The 24,293-nt window shown below is 38.9% G+C and overlaps 1 protein-coding gene across 3 annotated transcripts in view; it reads right to left on the reverse strand.

The window, feature by feature from the left end:
* The window catches only part of C3H11orf54 (chromosome 3 C11orf54 homolog), a 45,111-nt gene extending 41,207 nt beyond the window's left edge, over positions 1-3,904 (reverse strand). For 2 of the 3 annotated variants that reach the window (XM_053707470.1, XM_053707468.1), the window contains exons 1-2: positions 3,787-3,899; positions 2,540-2,619 (exon numbers count right to left, since the gene is read on the reverse strand). In XM_053707470.1, coding sequence (XP_053563445.1) covers positions 2,540-2,597 — 58 coding nt within the window. In that variant the 5' untranslated portion in view covers positions 2,598-2,619; positions 3,787-3,899. Of the gene's footprint in view, positions 1-2,539; positions 2,677-3,786 lie in introns of all 3 variants that reach the window. The other variant, XM_053707469.1, reaches the window with a different exon arrangement.
* Positions 3,905-24,293: the final 20,389 nt, after the last annotated feature.

Consider the following 24,293-nt stretch of genomic DNA (forward strand, 5'->3'; position numbering starts at 1 on the left):
TCTTGCAATCAAATATACTGGCGGCAAACGCTCCTCTGGTCTTCGGAAAGGAGATATCTGAAATTAGAAATAAAAAAGAGGGCGCCACATAGCGTGATATTGTTGGTTCAAAGTCCAAATGGGTAATTATTATCGTCGCTTACCGGAGAACGATGCACCGTATTATAACCGGTGCTGACAGGCAGGCTAACACTTTCAGTGGTTAGCACACTGGGTGGCCTCCGGCAGGTTGTACACAGCTGGTACTCAGCGTTCACTTGATTGGTGTGCGTCTATGCAGTTAGCGTGTCAGACACTGTGGTGGATCAGACAATTTCAAACCTTTGTCAGGGAGGAAGCACTGCAGTAGATCAAACACTTTGACACCTTGACCAGGAAGGCTCGAAAGAGAACAGAGGACAACTTCCGTATATAAAATAAATGAATTTTATTCCATACAAACTGCTACGCGTTTCTAGACCTACACCGGTCTTTTCATCAGGCATACAAACAATCAGGCATATTTATTTTAAGAAATTGTTATTTTAAGAAATTTGTATCCATTGTTTGTATGCCTGATGAAAAGACCGGTGTAGGTCTAGAAACGCGTAGCAGTTTGTATGGAATAAAATTCATTTATTTTATATACGGAAGTTGTCCTCTGTTCTCTTTCGAGCCTTCCTGGTCAAGGTGTCAAAGTGTTCGATCTACTGCAGTGCTTCCTCCCTGACAAAGGTTTGAAATTGTCTGATCCACCACAGTGTCTGACACGCTAGCTGCATAGACGCACACCAATCAAGTGAACGCTGAGTACCAGCTGTGTACAACCTGCCGGAGGCCACCCAGTGTGCTAACCACTGAAAGTGTTAGCCTGCCTGTCAGCACCGGTTATAATACGGTGCATCGTTCTCCGGTAAGCGACGATAATAATTACCCATTTGGACTTTGAACCAACAATATCACGCTATGTGGCGCCCTCTTTTTTATTTCTAATCATTTATAAATAACATACGCCTAGATTTGGAGTTTTGTCGGTAAAGACCTGCGGTGCTAACGAGCCTTTTTTTCCCAGCCCAACCTTAAGACAACGCTGGTATTCCGAGTTGTCTGAATGGCTGCATTAGCCTCAGAAAAGTGAGCGTTGAGCATAATTTTGCTCCACTTCAACCCTCAATAGCAGCGTTGCTTACGGTAGCGGTAAGCTGGAAAAACATGCTTGTGCACGATGTCCCCATAGGAAACAATGGGGCTGAGCTGGCTGAAAAAAACCTAACACCTGCAAAAAAGCAGCGTTCAGCTCCTAACCCAGCCCCATTGTTTCCTATGGGGAAACACTTTCTAAGTCTGGGGCAGATTAGGGGGTAATAAATATAATATAGGTGTCAGCGATGTTAGGGGCAGCAGATTAGGGGTTCATAGGGATAATGTAGGTGGAGGCGATGTCCGGTCGGAAGATTAGGGGGTTAAATAATTTTATTATAGGGTTTGCGATGTGGGGGGGCCTCGGTTTAGGGGTTCATAGGTAGTTTATGGGTGTTAGTGTACTTTATAGCACAGTAGTTAAGAGCTTTATGTTCCTGCGTTAGCCCATAAAACTCTTAACTACTGACTTTTTTTTGCGGTTGGAGTCTTGGCGGTAGAGGCTGTACCGCTCACTTCTTCCAAGACTCGTAATACCAGCGTTAGGCAAATCCCACAGAAAAGATAGGATACGCAATTGACGTAGGGGGATTTGCGGTAGCCTCGAGTCGCGGAAAGAAAGTGAGCGGTAGACCCTTTCCTGCCTGACTCTTAATACCAGCGTTAGATAAAAAGCAGAGTTAGGACCCCTTAATGCTGCTTTTTAAGGCTAACGCAGAACTCCAAATCTAGGTGATAGAATTTTATAATAATCCAAATTATTACTCTGCCGCTACCCAGCTACTTCATAATCATATGAAACTGACAGAACACTGAATAAGTATGCAGTAGTACCCTAATGCAAATTATGTCTATGCCTATGACTTAAAGTGAATGTCAATTTTGATGCTAAAGTGCCCGGTTTTAAAAAATTAGATTAAAAACAGGGGCACTTTAATTCATCAAAATTTACATTTCACTCCTGTTGAGAGAGAAAAAAAAAAAAAAAAAAAACTTACCTTTTAAACTTGACAGCAGCTCCAGCTTCCTCCACCCGTTGCAAAGCCTCTTCCTGGGTCTAAAATGAGGAATCAGGCTTTCTACAATCACGGCGTTGAATCAGACACTGATTCCCCCAGGGGGGGAAACCGTGATTGGAGGATGACCTATCCATCATTTCTGATGTCAGAAATGGCTTGCAATGACCGGAGGAAGCAGGAGCTGCTATGACGATTAAAAGGTAAGTTTTTTTTTCACAACAGGAGTGAAATGTAAATTTTGATAAATTAAAGTGCCCCTGTTTTTAATCAAATTTTTAAAAAACGGGCACTTTAGCATCAAAATTGACATTCACTTTAATATACCTACATACATTTCTTGCCATATATAATTTTGAATTATGTTATACAAACAGCATCATAAACTTTGCCTTACAGCTTACCCTGAGAGATCTCATCCAGTGTTGGTACATCCAGAGCACATGACTCAACTTCAGCCATTCTGCTTCACTAATTCAGCAGCCTAGTAAATTAAACAAAACAGGCCAAAGTACAGCAGTCAGACACAAAGGCAGCTGACCTGTCAATGAATACAAATGTTTAATGATCAAACTATTTTAGATATACCACTTAATATAATAGATCATAATTAAAAAGAAAAAAGGACAATTATAACCACACTGTAGCTTTTTGTTTCAAAGAGGTGTTAAGATCTAAAAAATTACACATATGAAAAAAGCACTGTTTAAAATATTTTTTGCATGGAAAAAAAGGCATCATTAAACTTATTTATTGAGCTAACAGAATGTGCATATAAATGTACAAATAGGCTTAAAAAAATAAACAAATGCCTTTATTTTACTATGTGCATAACTAGTGAAAATGAGTTTTTGTACAATGAGAAAATTAGAAGCAGGTATGCATTGCATATGTATCATTGGTCATATAATCATTTGGAATATAATGGGGATGTTCAATATGTTCTATGTGTTTTAATATCTTAAAATAATCAGACCCATAGTAAAATTAGTGTATTTGTTTAAACATGAAATATTCTACCAATATACATTTTATTTGTATTCTAGAATGGGATGTCCTTTTAAGGTCTGGTGGTTCACTGGCTGACAAGCAGCGCTGTCAAAGCCCTATTGAGGGTGTGGGACAGGTTGCCACCCGTCCCTTAAAATATGGAACACTTATAAGTTACACATGCTACAGGGTGTGCAGGGAGGAATATGAATACTGCTGTCCAAAAACACAATACACGTTCATCCCTGCAGCATGTGTAACTTATAAGTGTCCACAAAAACATATGCTCTGTGCACAGAAAAAGCTATTACCGATACTGAAACAGAAGTTTTACTAGAAGCATTTTTGTAATACGTGTACTGCAAAAATGTTAGATTTGATATCCCTTTTTAAACAACGTATGTTTTTTTGTTAAATGCTAATGGTTCTGGCTGCACATGTGTAAATAATATATCAAGCAGAATCAATGTGTGCATGCAGCAGGCATGCATGGGCACTATATGGTTAAGATTAGAAAAATCACAATATAGCAACAGAGAAACAATGCAAGGGGTTAATATATAAACATCCCAAGAGCAAGCTGTGGAGAAACCGTTATGCCTTTTATAGATAAAACACAGTAGATTAGTGGAATTGTTTTGCACGTGTGTAATGAGTTTACCTCTTTAGATTTGTACTTCCTGCTGTTCTTCTCAGCTGTAAAGTTTGTTATAGTGCGTTTCTCCCAAACAATTTTGCTGTCAGCTATCACATGACATTACCAACCATGCAGAGTGATATCATAAAGATTCAGGCTAAAACCTGAAAGCACCCTGGGAGGACTCATGTGTCTGATGCCACCTACAGGATTTAAAGCTAACAGCTGCTGCACACTGCAAACACGATGCTATAGAAATATCTTACAAAGTAGACAGGACCTCTGGTCAATATCTGTCTGTCTAATCAGTTTGTAACTATCACTGCATACCTGCTAACTCTAAAATTATATAGCACAGAGTACCCTAATATATATCTGGTGATGTCCCAAAGTGAGGCTTCAGAAATAAATATTCTATAATATGCAAATTGGTTCCTCTTTTCAATTATATTTGAGTCAGTAGAAGATTGTTTTAATAGAACATGTTCTTCAAATCTATTTCTTGGTATTTTTTAGAAGGATATGATAAAAAAAAATGAAATCCATTTATTTTACTAGTATATAAAGTCATGTTAAAAAAAAATCTTTCAAAAATAGTGTTCATTCTTAGTTTTGTTACTTTAAAAAAAAATGTTTGAAATAATGATAGTGTAGAGCCCCCCAGTGGGCTTGAAGCGTATTAAGGGCTGAAGCCTGGTACGGATGACAATGTGGATTTAGTGTGTAAGGTATATGGCAACATTGTTGCAGTTAAAGGGGAGTGACTTACCAGTAGTTTTTTAGAACAGTGGTTCTGGAAGTTTCTTCCTCTTCCTGTGGTGCAGATATTGATAGAAGTTGGAGTTGCCCATCCTCCCTCCCTTGAGCTTGAAAGTGGGCGGAATGAGTTGACGGCTTTCTTCTGTTGCTGTAGCTAGCATGGCTGGGTAGGGTTAGTCGAGCCAGCCTTTAGTAAGACTGTGTGCTTTAACATTTTGTTCTCCACCAGTCTCTTATTCGGCTTGAATGGCTGTTAAGAGCTTGGCCACTTAAGGGTAGGAGTTAGGTTTGCTCCAGCAGCGAAAGGTAGCAGCCTTATTTGCAGCTTTGGGGTGGAGTGATGGCCAGGCTGGCAGGACTGGCGACGACACTAAGTGCGGGCCTAGAGTGCCTTTCCTCGCCGGTAGGCAGACCAGAAGAGCTCCTGCTTACCCCTTAGCTTGGGGCGGAGTCATCCGGGGGGCTCCGCCATGCCCAATCTGAAATCTAGGACCTTACCTCCTAATGTAGGAGCACTATTAGGGACTCATGTCTGCCACGCATATCTAAATATGCCAGTCGGTTAATAAGTTAACCTCCTGAGGGTGAAAGTACTAAATTGTAATTTATGTTTAATAAATGCGACCTGTTGGTCTTTCCCTCATCTCTGTTGTGGTGTCAGTTATTTAATGGGAAAAGGGGGGGGAGTAATAAAATTTTAAGTTTGGTGTTAGTTAATTCACTGGTAATCCGGACTAGGCTATCCAGTCCTTATGTAATTGGTGTTATTATATATTTTAAAAAAGATAATATGATATATTTTGGATGTATATAATGTGTATATATGTTGCGGGTAAAGTCAGATATAGGGTAATCCTAGCATTGCCCGGGTAATGCTATGATTACCCAAGCAGCTGTGGGTAAAGCTCGATTTAAGATCATAATCATTCCCTTCAGACTGATCGAGTCACCGCATCAAACATATAAAGCATGCACTGTAATTCCCCCATCTTCACTATCTTTTTTGCCTCCATCTGGGGGGGGTTCAAGGGTGGCAAATACCCCCTTGTAAACTTCATTCCCCAATGTTCACTTGGGGTGGATGCTAGAGGATCGGTGGGGCAAAAATAAGAAAAAATTAGTTTAGATGGGGGAATTACAGTACATCAGGCTTTACCCACAGCCAAATTACAGTACATCAGGCTTTACCCACAGCCGCTTGAGTAATCCTAGCTCTACCCGGATTTCTGACTTTTCCTGTAACATACTGTATATATGTATATTTATAATTGTACTCATCCATAGTATGATATGGAGAACAGACCTCAAATACTGTGTTACACTCTATAATAATTATCTGCCTAGTGACTGCCACCTTAGAGAAAAATATTTCATAGTATAGTTTGCATGTCTAGTGATGTCACAGAAAACGCTACCAAAGAAATTTTTGAGTTTTAGGGGATTATTTTTACACAGCATATTAATCAAATTCTTCTAATCTATTGCTTGGTAATTTTGAAAATTAGATGATCTGGGATTTTTTGTAACATAAATCATTTGTTTTGATCATGTTTTGAAATGTTTATTTTTAATTTTTTTTAACTGTGTAAATTCTTATTATTATTATTTAAAGGACCATTATAGTGAAAATATGACAGCAGTTTTTTTTCTTTCGCTCCTGAGTGATACTTTACATTTACCCATTTGCAGGGAATAAACACATAGAATTGCAGGGTCCATAGTGATAAAGTTATATGTTCTTTCTATAAAAAATAGAATTAAAACAAAAACATTTTAACACTATGGTTTATTTATTGGTTTTAATAAAAAACATTAATATTTTTGAAACAAAAGAAACCCCAGATCATCTAATTTTAAAAAATGAATGAAAGCAAAGTTGCAATGTATTATTGTTAAAAATGAAATATATTGTAATTTCAATGTCATAAACATATTCAGAAGATTATAATGATTTATTCTACTTTTCATAGCTAAAGCATTTTTGCTTTTTTAAGTTATATGGATACATTTTTTGTAATATTTTTATAAGGTTATTTAACTATGTCTGTAATTATGTGTATGCTTTATGTTATATTTTAAGTTCAATAGTTATGCTTAGTTCACTCTCACCTAGATTACGAGTTTTAAGCGCTATAGGGAAAGTAAAGAACGCCACAAAAGTGGCGTTATTTAATTCCCTATAGCGCTGCTATTACAAGTTTTAAAAAAAACCTGCTTGTGTGGGCGATATGGAGATTTTAAGCTCCATACCGCTCCCAAAACAAGTGCTGTGTTTGACATGCTCGTGCACGCTTTCCCCATAGACATCAATGGGGAGAGCCGGCAAAAAAAAGTCTAACACCTGCGATCGCGGAAACAAAAGCTCCCTAACGCAGCCCCATTGATGTCTATGGGGAAGATAAAAGATAGTTTAAACCTAACACCCTAACATAAACCCAGAGTCTAAACATACCTAATCTGCTGCCCCCAACAATGCCGACACCTGCCTACAGTTATTAACCCCTAATCTGTTGCTCCCGATATTGCCGCCACCTAAATAAAGCTATTAACCCCTAAACCTCTGGCCTCCCACATCACTACCACTAAATAAAACTATTACCCCTAAACCGCCAGCTCCCCACATCGCAACAACCTAAATTAAACTATTAACCCCTAACCCTAACGTAACCCTAACCCTAACACCCCCTAACTTTAACATAATTAAAATAGATCTAAATTAAACTTACAATTATTAACTAAATAATACCTATTAACCCCTAAACCGGCAGCCGCCCACATCGCAACAACCTAAATTAAACTATAATAACACCTAACCCTAACACCCCCTAACTTTAACATAATGAAATTAGATCTAAATTAAAGTTACTATTGATAACTAAATAATAACTATTTAAAACTAAATATTTACCTGTGAAATAAAACTTACGCTAGCTACAATATAACTAATAGTTACATTGTAGCTAGCTTAGGTTTTATTTTTATTTCACAGGTAAGTTTGTATTTATTTTAACTAGGTAGACTATTTAATAACTACCTAGTTAAAATAAATACAAACTTACCTGTGAAATAAACCCTAAGCTACCTTACACTAAAGCCTAATATTACAAAAAATAAAAAACACTAAAATCACAACAACAAAAAACCTACCATTACAAAAAATAAAGAATCCTACCATTACAAAAAAAAAATATTAAAAAAAATAAAGATTATTCCTATTCTAATACCCTTTTTTTAAAAAAAAAAACCACCCCAAAATAAAAAACCTAATCTAGAATAAACTACCAAGGGCCCTTAAAAGGGCCTTTTTGTGTGTGTGTGTGGGGGGGGGGGGCCTTTTGTAGGGCATTGCCCTGAGAAAAACAGCTCTTTTGCTCAAAAAAAAAATTAAAACGCCCTAACACTATACAAACCCCCACCCCACAAACTACCAAGGGCCTTTTGGGGGGCCTTGCCTTGAGATAAACAGCTCCTTTGCTAAAAAAAAAACACACCCTAAAAATATACATTACACAAAATAACAAACAAATTATCAAAAATAAAAAAATATTCTTATTCTAATACCCATAAAAAAAACACCCCAAAATAAAAAACCTAATCTAGAATAAAATACCAATGGTCCTTAAAAGGACCTTTTGTAGGGCATTGCCCTAAAGATATCAGCTCTTTTATTGAAAAAAATTACAAAGACCCTCTAACATACATTACAAACCCGCACCCCCCAACCCACAAAATTAAAAAAAAAACTATCTAAAAACCTAAGCTACCCATTGCCCTGAAAATGGCATTTGTATGGGCATTGCCCTTAAAAGGGCATTTAGCTCTTTTACTGCCCAGACCCTAAACTAAAAAATAAAACCCACCCAATGAAACCTTAAAAAAGCAGCTTTCATTCTATTGGCTAATTCGAATTAGCCAATAGAATGAGAGCTGCTTAAATCCTATTGACTGATTTGAATAGCCAATAGGATTTTAGCAGCCCTAATTCCTATTGGCTGATTCAAATTTTTCAGCCAATAAGAATGCAAGGGATGCCATCTTGAATCGCACCCTTGCATTGAAGATCCAGTGTACGGGAGCGACCGTATGAAGAGGATGCTCTGCTCCGGATGTCTTCAGGATGGACACGCTCCGCGACTCCGGGATCAAGATAGAAGATACCGTCTGGATGAAGATTGAAGAGGCCGCCTAGATGAAGACTTCTCGCCGCTTGGATTAGGAAGTTGCCACCTGGATGAAGACTTCGCCGGGATGAAGATCGTTTAAGCGGGACTTAAAAAACTGTAAGTGCATTGTCAGGGGTTTAGTGTTAGGCTTTTATAAGGGTTTATTGGGTGGGTTTTATTTTTTAGTTTAGGGTCTGGGCAGTAAAAGAGCTAAATACCATTTTAAGGGCAATGCCCATACAAATGCCCTTTTCAGGGCAATGGGTAGCTAAGGTTTTTTTAGAATTAGGTTTTTTTATTGTGGGGGGTTGGTTGGGTGGTGGGTTTTACTGTTGGGGGGTCTTTGGGTTTTTTTTTACAGGTAAAAGAGCTGATATTTTTGGGGCAATACCCCACAAAAGTCCCTTTTATGGGCCATTGGTAGTTTATTGTAGGCTAAGGTTTTTTTTTTTATTTTGGGTGGGCTTTTTTATTTTGATAGGGCTATTAGATTAGGTGTAATTCCTTTTTATTTTTGATAATTTCGTTTTTTATTTTTTGTAATTTAGTGTTTGTTATTTTTTGTAACTTAGTATTTTTTTTTGTAATTAGATACAGCTAGATTACGAGTTTGGCGTTATGAGTGAAAAAGCATCATTATGCTTCATAACGCTGCTTTTTCCCTAATGCCGCTATTACAAGTCTTGTAGGTATAGGTGTACCGCACACCTTTTTGGCCGTTACGCAACGTCAGTACCGCACTTTTTAAAAAGTAATTTTTCAATGGGACTTCAATAGCGCCGGTATTACAAGTTTTTTTTTAACTATACATCACTAACTCTACATAAATATATTAACCCCTAACCCTAACGTAACCCTAAATCTAACCCTAACGTAACCCTAAGCCTAACACCCCCTAACTTAAATATAATTAAAATAAAGCTAAATAAACCTTTCAATTATTACCTAAATAATTCCTATTTAAAACTTAATACAAACTTACCTGTAAAATAAAACCTAAGCTAGCTACAATATAACTAATAGTTATATTGTAGCTATCTTAGGTTTTATTTTTATTTCACAGCTAAGTTTGTATTTATTTTAACTAGGTAGACTAGTTAGTAAATAGTTATTAACTATTTACTAGCTACCTAGTTAAAATAAATACAAAGTTACCTGTAAAATAAAACCTAACCTGCCTTACACTAAAAACAAACCTTACAATAAAATAAAATAAATTATTAAAATACAATTTTCTAAATTACAAAAAAAATAAACACTAAATTACAAAAAATAAAAAACAAAATTATCAAAAATAAAAATGAATTACTCCTAATCTAATAGCCCTATCAAAATAAAAAAGCCCCCCCAAAATAAAAAAAACCCTAGCCTACACTAAACTGCCAATGGCCGTTAAAAGGGCCTTTTGTGGGGGCCTTTTGTTGCCCCAAAGAAAACAGTAAAACCCACCACCCAACCAACCAACCCCCCCACAAATAAAAACCTATCTAAATAAACCTAAGCTAACCATTGCCCTGAAAAGGGCATTTGGATGGGCATTGCCCTTAAAAGGGCATTTAGCTCTTTACATTGCCCAAACCCTAAGCTAAAAAAAAACCTTAAAAAAAAAACCCTAACCCCCAACGATCCACTTACAGTTATCGAAGTCCGGACATCCATCCTCATCCAGCCGGCGAAGTCTTCATCCGGGCGGCCTCTTCCATCTTCATCCAGCTCAACGCCACTATATCGCCCGCACAAGCCTGCTTTTTACAAACTTGTAATAGCAGCGCCATAGGGAGGTGAAATAACGCCGCTTTTGTGGCGGTCGTTAATTTCCCTATAGGGCTGAAAACTCGTAATCTAGCTGTTAGTTTGTAATTTTTAGAGTAGTATTAGGATTTTTTTTAACGTGTAGTTTAGTTTAATTTAAAGGATTACTTTCTGTTATAATTTTTAAGCTAAACAACTAACATATTAAAGTTAATAAACATTAATTAAAACCTACTGACCTATATTTTCTCCAAAACGAAGTTTCATAACGTTCTAAAAGTTATATCTTTTATTCGCCGATGATGTCACGTTATCCTGCCCACTATTTTCAGCACTGCATGTTCAAAATACTTAAACCAATAACTTTGTGTTTAAAGCGCCATTTTGAAACCTAGGTATTGTAAACGGATTGGTACAGAGCAAAGGATACCCACGGAGTGGGTTTGGAAAACAATTAAATTTGCAAACAAGATTTCTGATATACGGTAGAGATATGTTAATGAAATGCTATTGATAAAAAGCGTATTTGGAGTAGTTAGTTAGTAACAGGCATAGAAAATATTTACTTACAGTGGCCCTTTAATTGGTAGTCAGTTTTAGTTTGAGTTTTAGTTTAATAGTTATATTAGTTTAATTGTTAGTTTAAATTTAGTTTTTTTAATTTGACAGGGAAGTTTTAATTTAAGATAGGGAAATTGTAATTTTAATATAAAGTTAGGGTGGCATTTGGTTTAGGGGTTACTAGTTTAAATTAGTTTATTGTGATGTGGGGGGCTTTTGGTTTAGGGGTTAATAGTTTTATTTAGTATATTTCGTTGTGGGGGCTTTCGGTTTAGGGGTTAATAGGTTTATTATAGTGGCTTGCAGTTTAGGGCTTAATAACTTTAGTATAGCGGGGCGATGTGGGCGGAAGGCAGATTAGGGGTTAATAATATTTAAATAGTGTTTGCGATGTGGAAGGGCGGCGGTTTAGGGGTTAATAACTTTAGTATAGTGGTGACGATGTCGGGGAGCTGCGAAATATGGGTTAATAAAAAAATTAGTTGCGGCGATGTCGGGAGCGGCAGATTAGGGGTTAATAAATTTATTATAGTGTTTGCGATGCGGGAGGGCCTCGGTTTAGGGGTTAATAGGTAGTTTATGGGTGTTTAGTGTACTTTGTAACACTTTAGTTGTGAGTTTTATGTTACAGCTTTGTAGTGTAAAACTCATAACTACTGACTCGTAATACCGGGCCTATCGGAATCCCATGAAAAAACGTAATTTTTACGAGTGCGGTACTAACGTTGCGGTACAGGCTAAAAGGTGTGCGGTACACCTATACCGACAAGGCTTGTAATAGCTGCGGTGCTGTTTTAACGCTGAAAATGCCATATTTTCAGCATTACAAGCCGCAATGCAAAACTTGTAATCTAGGTGTCTGTGTAGTCATGTGATCGGAGGGGGCGGGCAGTTGTTGTTAAGATGGATGCGGCTGAATAAAGTCTGTATTCTTGTTCTAGCTCCTTGCTGTTTTGTAATAGCTGCGGTGCTGTTTTAACGCTGAAAATGCCATATTTTCAGCGTTACGAGCCGCAATGCAAAACTTGTAATCTAGGTGTCTGTGTATTATAAACAAACATTTTAGTCATGTGATCGGAGGGGGCGGGCAGTTGTTGTTAAGATGGATGCGGCTGAATAAAGTCTGTATTCTTGTTCTAGCTCCTTGCTGTTTGCCAATACATTGTAAAAATCATCACATTGTACCATACCCCCCAACTGTCCCGATTTTCGCGGGACAGTCCCGATTTTAGGGGTCTGTCCCCCTGTCCCGGGTTGCTAGCCATCTGTCCCGATTTGCCCCAGGCATTAAAAAAAAAACTTTTTTTTTTTTTTAAATTCTGTTGGGCCAATACTCAGAAGCAGCTGGCTTTGCTCTCACAGGGTTACATACCTGTTAGATTCCCTGTGGAAAAGAAATGGTGTGTTGGTTAAGCAGGAGTAAGAAGGCTGTATACATTCTGACCACGGGTAATGGTGACCTCTCTAACCTACCTCTGGTAGTGATGATGTCTAACCCCTGGTGATAATATTAGCATGCCTTCAGTTTTATACAATGAGCAGTGCTAATACCAGGGTAACGAACAGTGGCAGCCGCAGACTGCCAGCTAATGTGCTTGCCAACCCCAGAACCCCATACAGGTATACCTCACTTTACAGCGCTTCACTTTACAGCGCTTCGCTAATACAGCGCTTTGTGGAGCTGAAGTTCAACCTCCAAGGATTTTGAAACAGTGCTGTAATCATCTTGAGATTGCGAGAAAAGTGACTGGCACCATTTTGTTATGTTAAGTTTGCTCTGTTTACAGCATTACAGTGCAATCTGTGTCTCTGCTATAGTCTGGCAAATTTTACTACAGTAATTGTCACTATTTTACAGGTACGGTATTTATTGAATACTAATGTAATACTGTGCTGTGCTAGTGTTAAACTAAACATAGCACGATTGCACCCATAATATAAGTTAGTTCAAACATGTTTTCAAGTTTTTAATCACTGAAAAGAAAGCTAAAACTGCCTTGTTTCACTTTAAGGCGGTTTTCACTTTACAGCGGGGCTCCGGTCCCTAACCCGCTGTATGAGCGGGGTATACCTGTACAATGAATTACAGGTACCCATATATGATGTAGTGTGTGTGTCTATCTGTATCCATTACTGTGTGTGTGTGTATCTGTATGTATAAGTTTATGCTATGTAGTGTGTGTGTGTCTGCATGTATAAATGTAAGCTATGTAGTGTGTGTATGTGTATCTGCATGTATAAGTGTTTATCTGCATGTATAAGTGTATGCTATGTAGTGTGTGTGTGTCTGCATGTATAAGTGTGTACTATGTAGTGTCTGTGTATCTGCATGTATAAGTGTATGCTGCATGTATAAATGTATGCTATGTAATGTGTGTGCGTGTGTGTATCTGCCTGACTAAGTGTATGCTATGTAGTGTGCGTGTATCTTCATGTGTAAGTGTATGCTATGTAGTGTGTGTATCTTCATGTGTAAGTGTATGCTATGTAGTGTGTGTGTATCTGCATGTATAAGTGTATGCTATGTAGTGTGTGTGTATCTGCATGTATAAGTGTAAGCTGTGTAGTGTGCGTGTATCTTCATGTGTAAGTGTATGCTATGTAGTGTGTGTGTATCTTCATGTATAAGTGTATGCTATGTAGTCTGTGTGTATCTGCATGTATAAGTGTAAGCTATGTAGTGTGTGTGTATCTGCATGTATAAGTTTATGCTATGTAGTGTGTGTGTATCTGCATGTATAAGTGTAAGCTATGTAGTGTGTGTGTATCTTCATGTGTAAGTGTATGCTATGTAGTGTGTGTGTATCTTCATGTATAAGCGTATGCTATGTAGTGTGTGTGTATCTGCATGTATAAGTGTATGCTATGTAGTGTGTGTGTATCTGCATGTATAAGTGTATGCTATGTAGTGTGTGTGTATCTGCATGTATAAGTGTATGCTATGTAGTGTGTGTGTATCTGCATGTGTAAGTGTATGCTATGTAGTGTGCTACTGTGCATTTTTGCTGACTTTAAAGTGAATGTAAAGTAAGACTGCATGGTCAACACTGCCTAAAAATTGACGTTAAAATAACGGCACTTTAATTTATCATTTTTTCTACAAAGTTCTAATTACCTATTATTTTAACTTTATTTCAATACGATCGTCATTTCAATCCTCCGCCCGCCATCTTGGATTAATGATTGACATTGTAGGCTCGCTTTTGTCAACCAATAATCCAATCCCCCCCGGGGGGACCAAACCCCTTTTGTCGACGTCACGCGTCCGTAATGCGCTTGCGTTTGAAACCGGTTGTAACAAAGAGCTCTGACGCGCGTTCACATTTCGCGCATGCGCTATTTCACTTTTATGGGACTTAGTAATTTATTCAACAATTATCAGAGCGCTTAGTAAGTATCGATCGTACATGGGCTCCGTTATGAATGCTAATACAATGCGTTCGTAAGCATAACATAGCACAGTTTTTTGGGCATGATATAAACAAGTATTATTATAGGGACGATGTAACATAGGGACAATGTAATGCTGCTGTACCGTATTACATGATAGTATTCACTGAATACTATGTTGCTATGCATCGGCATGTAACGCAACAAAGCCGGGAGCGCGCATTGCTCTACATAAACAGCGGGTTGGACCGCTGTATATGTTAGAGTGAATAAAATCCGGAAGTTGCGGGTGGGAGGAGTTGGTACCTAAAACGAAGCAAAATTGGTAATCTAAATATAATATTTATTTTGTATTTATTTAAAAAAATAAAGTGGCGGTATAATTTATAAAATAGCAAGCAATATTGACAAAGGTTCAAATAAGAGAAGATTGACATTCACTTTAAAGGCCAGAATTTAGAATATTAATGGGGAATGCAGAGAGCAGTTTTAAAGAATTTGTTATTAAATGTCCAATTAAGATAAACATATTTAGCAATGTCTTTGCAAAGGATAATTAAATACATAGCTCACATAGCCATACCAGTGGTTTGAGCTTGTGTTTGATTTGCTGTCTAAGTGTATTAAAATCTATGACTTTATTTAGAATTTTATTTATATTACTTTGGTCTTATGATTTTTAAGCCCCGCCCACCACATTTATATTTTTTTGGCGCGGTGGGGGGGTCTCCCTCTTTTGAATTTTGAAATGTTGGGAGATATGTGGTAGTAGAAGTGGGATGAAAAGTGACATGGCAGCAAAAAGCAACACAAAGAACATTCCTTCTCTGGATTTAGAGTCAGGGAACATTTCTGACAACTGTTCAAAATGGAGGGAGCTGATTGAACTTGTGTTTGCAGGCCCAGATGCAGACAGATGGACTGTTCAACAGAAGGCAGCACACGTTCTGATATGTGTGCAACAAAAGGGATGTGATGTATGCAGCGCCTGGCAGGCAAGCGGGGAAATCATTGCAGATGACAAAAAAAAACAATAGAGGTATTGTTTGCAAAGTTTGAAGCATACTGCAATCCAAGGAAAAACTCCACAGTGTAAAGGAAACTGTTTTATGAGAGGAATCAGTGTGGAGGTGAATCTGAGAGGAATCAGTGTGGAGGTGAATCTGTGGATGAATGGGGGACACAGCTGTGCTTGCTTGCCAAAGACTGTGCTTTTTATGATGCGGGTGATATAATAAAAGACCCTATTCTGATGGGCAGTAAGTTTAAAGAAGTTCAGGAAAAGCTGCTGCAAGAAGAAGATTTAAATCTTGAGAAAGCCATCAGGATTGCTAGAGCATATGAAATGTCAAGAAAAGACATGCAGGTACTGGAAGGAACACAGCACCAGATCAGTGCTATAGAAAATCAAAGCAGCAGACACTGGCAAGAAAAAGGACACAAGGGGATAAAAGGCAAGTGGGACACTGGGACAAGTAACACACAAGCAACCTGTGGCTACTATGGAAGCATGCACAGCAAAAATGCTGCCTGTCCTGTAAGGTGGCAGATATGTAATAAATGCAAGAAAAGAGGACATTTTGCCAGGTTGTGTAAACTGTTTTCCCATATTGCAAGGACACAAAAACTGGTTGTACACGCCATAGAGGACAATGATGACAATGCAGGGTCAGACTCAGATTGCACCCCAATAAATCTTGCAGCAGTACAGAAATCACATAAGTCTGTAGATGAAGCAAATGTAACCCTACAGATAGGGGTTCACAAAACTCCAGTCACATTCAAAATAGATACAGGGGTACAAGTAAACTGTATGCCAAGCCACACATACCTGAAACTCCTCAGAAATGAATCCCCCTTAGAGACTCAAGACCTACCAAAAATGTTGGGATATGGTGGTGAAAAGCTGAAATTGTTGGGTCGCTGTCATGCAAAATGTTTTTACAAGGGATCTGAAAAGGTCTATGAAATGTTTGTGTTAGAAACAAAAGCCCCAGCAGTATTAGGTCTCAAAACAAGTAAAGAGATTGGACTTGTAAAGATCATTATGGCTGTGGATGGTGGGTTCAGTGGACTGTCAAAGGACAACATTAAGCTTGAGTACAGTGATCTATTCAAGGGCTTAGAGTGCCTTCCGGGATTAGCCGCAAACATATAAAAGAGGGTGCACAGCCTGTCATTCATGCCCCAAGGAAAATACCTCTATCTCTTGAGGCTAAAGTCAAACAAGAACTAACAAGGATGAAGAAGTTGGGGGTAGTAAAAAAGGTCACAGAACCATCAGAATGGGTCAGTTCTATAGTTGTGGTAGAGAGTTAAAACACAGGCACAATTCGTATTTGCATTGACCCACGTGATTTGAACAAAGTAATAATGAGAGAACACTAACAAACTCTCCACCATAGATGATATAGCTCAAAAGCTAGTAGGAGCAACAGTGTTTAGTGTACTAGATGTACAATCTGATTACTGGCAATTGCGTCTTGATGAACCAAGCAGTCACCTGACCACTTTCAACTCCACCTTTGGACGATGGCGCTTCACAAGGGTATCTTTCGGCATTGCTTCTGCTCAGGAGATATTTCAATGGCAGATATGCTGTCTAGGGTGTTTCCAGAAGGACATGAAGTACGGGATGAACCTGAATTGGAAGAACAGGTACATGCAGTACTAGTAAATATTCCAATAGCTGATGTACAGCTGGAAAAAATTAGACAAGATACCAAACAAGATGAAGTACTAGAAAAACTAATTTGTTTCATGTGCAATGGCTGGCCAGAAAAACGAAAGACGCTTTCTCTTGAGTTGCAGGGATTCTGGCTTGTGAGAAATTAACTATCCTTTTATAAGGATATCATATTCTTGGGTGACCGTATTCTTATTCCTAAATCATAGCAGGCATAAGTACTGGAATAAATTCACCAGGGACATTTGGGCATTATTCTGTGTAAGCGCAGGTTTATTGGCCTAATTTGGACCTTGATATTTAAACACTTGTGAAGACATGTGAAACCTGCCAGACATTTAAAAAAAACTACGCAAAAGAACCTCTTACACCATGGAACACTCCTTCATGGGCATGGCAGAGACTGGCCACAGATATTTTTCATTTTGAGGTAAATTCTTTGAGCTAGTAAAGCTGAGAAATCTAAAAGCATCAGCAATTATATGGGCTTTCAAAACAATATTCTCGAGACATGGAGTGTGTGAAGAACTTGTGTCTGATAATGGCCCGCAATTCTCAAGTGCTGAATTCCAGTGCATTCTCCATGAATGGGGAGTCAGGCACAAACCAATAAGCCCGTATCACTCACAGGCCAGTGGTTTAGCTGAGAAGTATGTTGGCATAGCCAAATGATGTGTACCTAGGCCTGTTAAACTATTGTGCAACACCCATGGATGGTTTATGTTCACCTGCTGCTCATGGGTAGAGCACTGAGAACCACAGTGCCTATTGCACCACAGAAATTGCAGCCTCATACTATCCCACAGGATCAGGTAACAGGTCAGAGGAACATAAACATGAAAGAGCAAAAACTGACAAATTTGACAAATTTACCAGGTTACTTCGACCACTCAGGGCTGGGCAAGATGTGAGACTCAGAGTCACTGAGGATACATGGGAACCTGCTCGAAATGTCAGTGAAGCTGATTCACCAAGGTCATATGTAATCAAAACCAAGTGTGGACAGAAACTGAGATGCAACAGGCGTCATCTTCGACCAGACACTCTTCTATGGGAAGACTTTGTCTCATATTGAGTGTTTCATATTTGAAGGGGAAGATGTAAGGATGTGTATGCTTTATGTTATATTTTAAGTTCAATAGCTATGCTTAGTTCACTCTGTGTATTATAAACAGTTAACATTTTAGTCATGTGATCAGAGGGGGCGGGCAGTTGTTTATAAGATGGATGCTGCTGAATAAAGTCTGTATTCTTGTTCTAGCTCCTTGCTGTTTGCCAATGCATTGTAAAAATTGTCACAACGTCAATATCCTTTTGTATGTAAACACCCCATTACAGTGGTCATCCCCTGCTATGATAAGCAAGAGATTAAATGTAAAAAAAAATCAGATATTAATAGAACCTAGTAAGATAGAGACAGGAAGCAAAACATAAAGCTAAGGAAGAAAGAGAGAGAGAGGGATAGTTTGGGAGTAGAAACAGAGAATAGGAGAGCAAGAATAGGAGGTGAATTAGTGGATGTGGGACACCGTGAGGTAGCTAGGGATCAGAACATGGGGTAAACAGAGAGCTAGAGTGAGATTCATACAATATTGAATGAGTAATGTTCAATAATAAGAATGGAAAAGGGAAGAGGTTTAATTGGAGGAAAGAGAGAGAGGGATATGATAGAGCACAGAAAATACACCAGGGTTGGGTGTGTCTGGGCAGCCCATGGGCATGGCTTAGGCAGTCCCTTTAAAACCGGACACAAAACAGCTGTGGGCAGGTAGTGAGCTACACCTCCCAACACATGATAATCCCACATGATGCGGGATGGTTGGGACATATGCTAACCCCATGTGTAACTAGTACTGCATAAGATACGCATAGAGAATATATATTTAACTCATATAAGAAATATATCAGTGCTACTTCTTTTTCTTCACTGAAAGTTATCAACTGCTTGTACTGAATACATCATGTGGAAAATACTGGAAACCACCTATATTATAATTTCAAAATTACATAAACAGAGTAAAATTGGATTAAAATATGTATTGCAACTACAGTGCAGATTGTGAGCGTCTGAAGTCTGACAAGTTTCAGTTCTGCTGGTTAGGCATAAAATATTAGACGATAGGTTCCTCTGGGGAGCTGTCAACTTGTATGTGCACTGAGCTATAATAAATATTTGAATGCACAAGCTAAGACCTTTTGCTCTGTTTATGGAATTTTTATATCACAATTTAGAAAAACACATACCTGGGAACTCGCTGGATATGATTTGGATTCTCCTGATTTAAAGTGAGAGGAAACCCCAATATCCATGATTTGGCTAGAACATACAGTTTTAAATAACTTTCCAATTTACTTCTATTATCACATTTGTTTCATTCTCTTGTTATCCTTTGCTGAAGAAACACCATTGCCCTACTGGCAGCTAGATGAACACATCTTATTAGCCAATCACAAGAGACAAACGTGTGCAGGCACCAATCAGCAACTAGCTCTCACTAGTGTAGGATATGTGTGCATTATTTTTCAGCAAGAGATACCAAGAGAACAAAGCACATTTAAAAATAGAAGTGAATTTAAAAGAGTCTTAAAATTACTTGCTCTATATGAATCATGCAACCTTCATTTTTACTTTCCTATCCCTTTAAGCACTGTTCCCTCTCCTGATGAGATATGGAAAGGTGCGACAGACCATGACAAAGGGCTATGGGCCAAGAATGAACATGCCTCTAACATACTTGCAGCTTGAGTCCTAATAAAGGTAAGGGGTTGCAGGTCCAGGAGCCTAATGTGGCTATGTAGCTGACAGAGGGTTCTAGGCCAGTGGTCTGATGTTTCATATATGGCTTAAATATTGCCTGCAGTGTCAGGAGTCTTCTGTAAGTATGTTGCTGACATATGTGCTGCAGTTTTAGAAATCCTATTTGTGTATGAGGCTAACTTGAAAGCTGCAGGTAACTCCAAAGTTCCAGTACAACTGGCTTTCTAAGTTTGTAGGATCAATATAGTAATGACCTAGATCAGAAGCAGGCTTAATCCTGCTACAGTAGATCACATTTCGAGGGACATAAACTAAAAAGGTTGTACTTCATATAACGCTGCAAGTAAACATCCTCAAGCATAACTATATAAAAGGCTGCTATCATCATGCATGGTCTCCAATCCACAGGATATTGCAAAGTAATAAACAGTCCTTGTCTTTTTGTTCTGATAATATGCCAAGTAACTTCCAACAGTCAATAACAAGTCACTCCTGGGTCCCTGCTATATGAATAACACTTTTGCTTTTAGTTTATACATACGGCTTACCTTGTATCCTGTACTTTTTAATACATATGCAGGTATGTGGTTTGTACAAAGACTGCAGGGTCAAGGGTTAGATGTAGGTAGATGTAGGTAAGGTGATAAAAGGTGTCAGACCTGGGCCAGGTATCTGAACGGATGTTAGTCAGTAGCTTACAGAGGGGATCCAGGGCCAGGTGGCTCATCCTTTATGGGTATGTGGCATGTCCCTGAACTTTAAAGCAATAGATGGCGCTGTGTCACACCATGTCCCTGAACTTTAAAGCAATAGATGGCGCTGTGTCACACCATGTCCCTGAACTTTCAAGCAATAGATGGCGCTGTGTCACACCATGTCCCTGAACTTTCAAGCAATAGATGGCGCTTTGTCACACCATGTCCCTGAACTTTCAAGCAATAGATGGCGCTGTGTCACACCATGTCCCTGAACTTTCAAGCAATAGATGGCTCTGTGTCACACCATGTCCCTGAACTTTCAAGCAATAGATGGCGCTGTGTCACACCATGTCCCTGAACTTTCAAGCAATAGATGGCTCTGTGTCACACCATGTCCCTGAACTTTCAAGCAATAGATGGCGCTGTGTCACACCATGTCCCTGAACTTTCAAGCAATAGATGGCGCTGTGTCACACCATGTCTCTGAACTTTCAATCAATAGATGGTGTTGTGCCACTCCATGTCCCTGAACTTTCAAGCAATAGATAGAGCTGTGCAACACCATGTCCCAGAACTTTCAAGCAATAGATGGCGCTGTGCCACACTATGTCCCTGGGGATGAATGTAGTTCTGTTATAGTGTGGATGGAGCTGTGCAAACAAGGTCCCTGTGGATGGTTGTGGTTCCGTCACATAATCCTTTTAAAAGCATTCTGCAAAACCTATTTCTAAGAATGTAGGCCATTTTGGATAAAACTTTGAATTTCTAGTGGAGAGGAACAGAGAATGAATCTCACATATTTATGCAAGCCAGGAATACTGGAGTGAGTCTATATTGTTCCTGTTGTTGGATTGAATAAACATAACATAACCCCAAAAAGTCCAGGATGTGAAAGATAAACCAAGGGGCTCTTTTGGGGACTGAAAGGTGCTTTTACTTTACAGTAGTCATGGCCAAGTATTATTTGTGCTAAACAATAGTGATGTCGCAAACCTAAAATTTTCTGTTCGTGAACCGTGGACTAGAACTTCCGGTATTGTTCGCGAACGCGCGAACCGCGCGAACCGCCATTGAATTCAATAGGCAGCCGAACTTTAAAACCTACAAGGACTCTTTCTTGCCACAATAGTGATGGAAAAGTTGTTTCAAGGGTACTAACACCTGGACTGTTGCATGCTGGAGGGGGATCCCTGGCAAAACTCCCATGGAAAATTACATAGTTTATGCAGAGTCTGCTTTTAAGCCATAATGGGTCTAAATCAACTAACATTCCCAAAGTGGCTGTCTCAAAACATCCCGGACAGAAGATAGATTGATAGTGATAGATAGGATAGATAGATATACATAGATTGATAGTTAGATAGAATCGATAGAAGAGAAATAGATAGATTTGTTAGATATATAATTACCCTAATAAATTCTAATAATCAAACATGCGTTCTTGGACCCAACTAGCTTGTGTCAATTAGTACTTTTCTTAGCACTTTAATCCCTGTTCCCCCCTCCTATTGGGGGAGTTCTATATGGCCTGCCAGATTACCCTGAAAAATTATAATAATAAGACATGTGGTCTGCTACCTATTTTAACGAGGTTGTGTTTTAAGTACTACCATTCTTAGCACTTTAATCTCTGTAACTCCCCCTATTTTGTGAGGTCTATACGGCCTGGATGATTACCCATACAAAATATAATAATAAGACATCTGCTCTTGGTCTTCGACCCATGGTAACTATGTTGTGTTAATTAGTAATGTCCTTCGCATTTTAATAGCTGTTACTCATACTCACCCTATCGGTGGAGGTCTATATGGCCTGCATGATTACCCTTACAAAATATAACAACCAAACATATGCTCTGGGACCCATGGTAAGTAGGTTGTGTTAAGTAGTACTGTTCTTTGCATTTTCATACCTGTTACAACACCAAATGGTGGCAGGTCTATCTGGCCTTCATGATTAGCTGCACCCAAACCCCAAAAAAAGCCGAGTGGTCTTAGACTAACACCCATGGCTAACTCGGTTGTTTCAATTAGTACTATTCTTAGCACTTTCATCCTTGTTACGGGCGGTCTACATGGCCATCATGATTAGCCGAACAAAATACTACAATCCAACCTTTGCTCAGTCTTCATAGGCCCTTCATTGTCTGTATTTTGATAGTACAGTTCTTATTATTTTTATAGCTGATACAACACCGAATGGTGGCAGCTCTATATGGCCTGCATGATTAGCCGCACCCAATACAAAAATAAATCCAAGCGGTCTTGGATTAACACCCATGGCTAACTCTGTTGTTTCAAGTAGTACTATTCTTAGCACTTTCATCTCATCATCCCTGTTACTTCCAGGACTCTCGGTGGTGGTGGTCTACATGGCCATCATGATTAGCCTAACCAAATACTACAATCCAACCTTGGCTCAGTCTTCCTAAGGCCCTTCATTGGCTCTATTTTGGTAGTACTGTTCTTATTAGTTTAATAGCTGATACAGCACCGAATGTTGTCAGCTCTATATGGCCTGCATGAATAGCCGCACCCAAAGCCAAAAAAAAGCCAAGCGGTTTTGTACTAACACCCATGGCTAACTCTGTTGTTTCAAGTTCTACTATTCTTAGCTCTTTCATCTCATCATCCCTGTTACTTCCAGGACTCTCGGTGGTGGTGGTCTACATGGCCATCATGATTAGCCTAACCAAATACTACAATCCAACCTTGGCTCAGTCTTCCTAAGGCCCTTCATTGGCTGTATTTTGGTAGTACTGTTCTTATTAGTTTAATAGCTCATACGACACCGAATGTTGTCAGCTCTATATGGCCTGCATGAATAGCCGCACCCAAAGCCAAAAAAAAGCCAAGCGGTTTTGCACTAACACCCATGGCTAACTCTGTTGTTTCAAGTTCTACTATTCTTAGCTCTTTCATCTCATCATCCCTGTTACTTCCAGGATTCTCGGTGGTGGTGGTCTACATGGCCATCATGATTAGCCTAACCAAATACTACAATCCAACCTTGGCTCAGTCTTCCTAAGGCCCTTCATTGGCTCTATTTTGGTAGTACTGTTCTTATTAGTTTAATAGCTGATACAACACCGAATGTTGTCAGCTCTATATGGCCTGCATGACTAGCCGCACCCAAAGCCAAAAAAAAGCCAATCGGTTTTGCACTAACACCCATGGCTTACTCTGTTGTTTCAAGTTCTACTATTCTTAGCTCTTTCATATCATCATCCCTGTTACTTCCAGGACTCTCTGTGGTGGTGGTCTACATGGCCATCATGATTAGCCTAACCAAATACTACAATCCAACCTTGGCTCAGTCTTCCTAAGGCCCTTCATTGGCTGTATTTTGGTAGTACTGTCATCCTTTTGAATAATAGATTACAGGAAAGGCATTGATTTTAGAATCCCAGAGATCATTTATATGACCCGTGAAATAAAAAAAAAAATTCATTAGATACCCGTTACACAATTATTTATCCTCAGGCCTTTTTAATACGAGGGTCCCGGAGCCTCAAACGAAACAACAGCATGAAAGAGGAGATATGTCATCCTTTTGAATAAAAGATTACAGTAAAGGCATTGATTTTAGAAACCCACAGATCATTATTTGCAACCGTGAAATTAGAAAAAAACATTGATTACACACCCGTGACACTTATTTATGCTCAGGCCTTTTTAATACGAGGGTCCCGGAGCCTCAACCGAAACAACAGCATGAAAGAGGAGATATGTCATCCTTTTGAATAAAAGATTACAGAAAAGGCA

Source organism: Bombina bombina, chromosome 3 (assembly GCF_027579735.1).
Source record: "Bombina bombina isolate aBomBom1 chromosome 3, aBomBom1.pri, whole genome shotgun sequence".
NCBI lineage: Eukaryota > Metazoa > Chordata > Amphibia > Anura > Bombinatoridae > Bombina > Bombina bombina.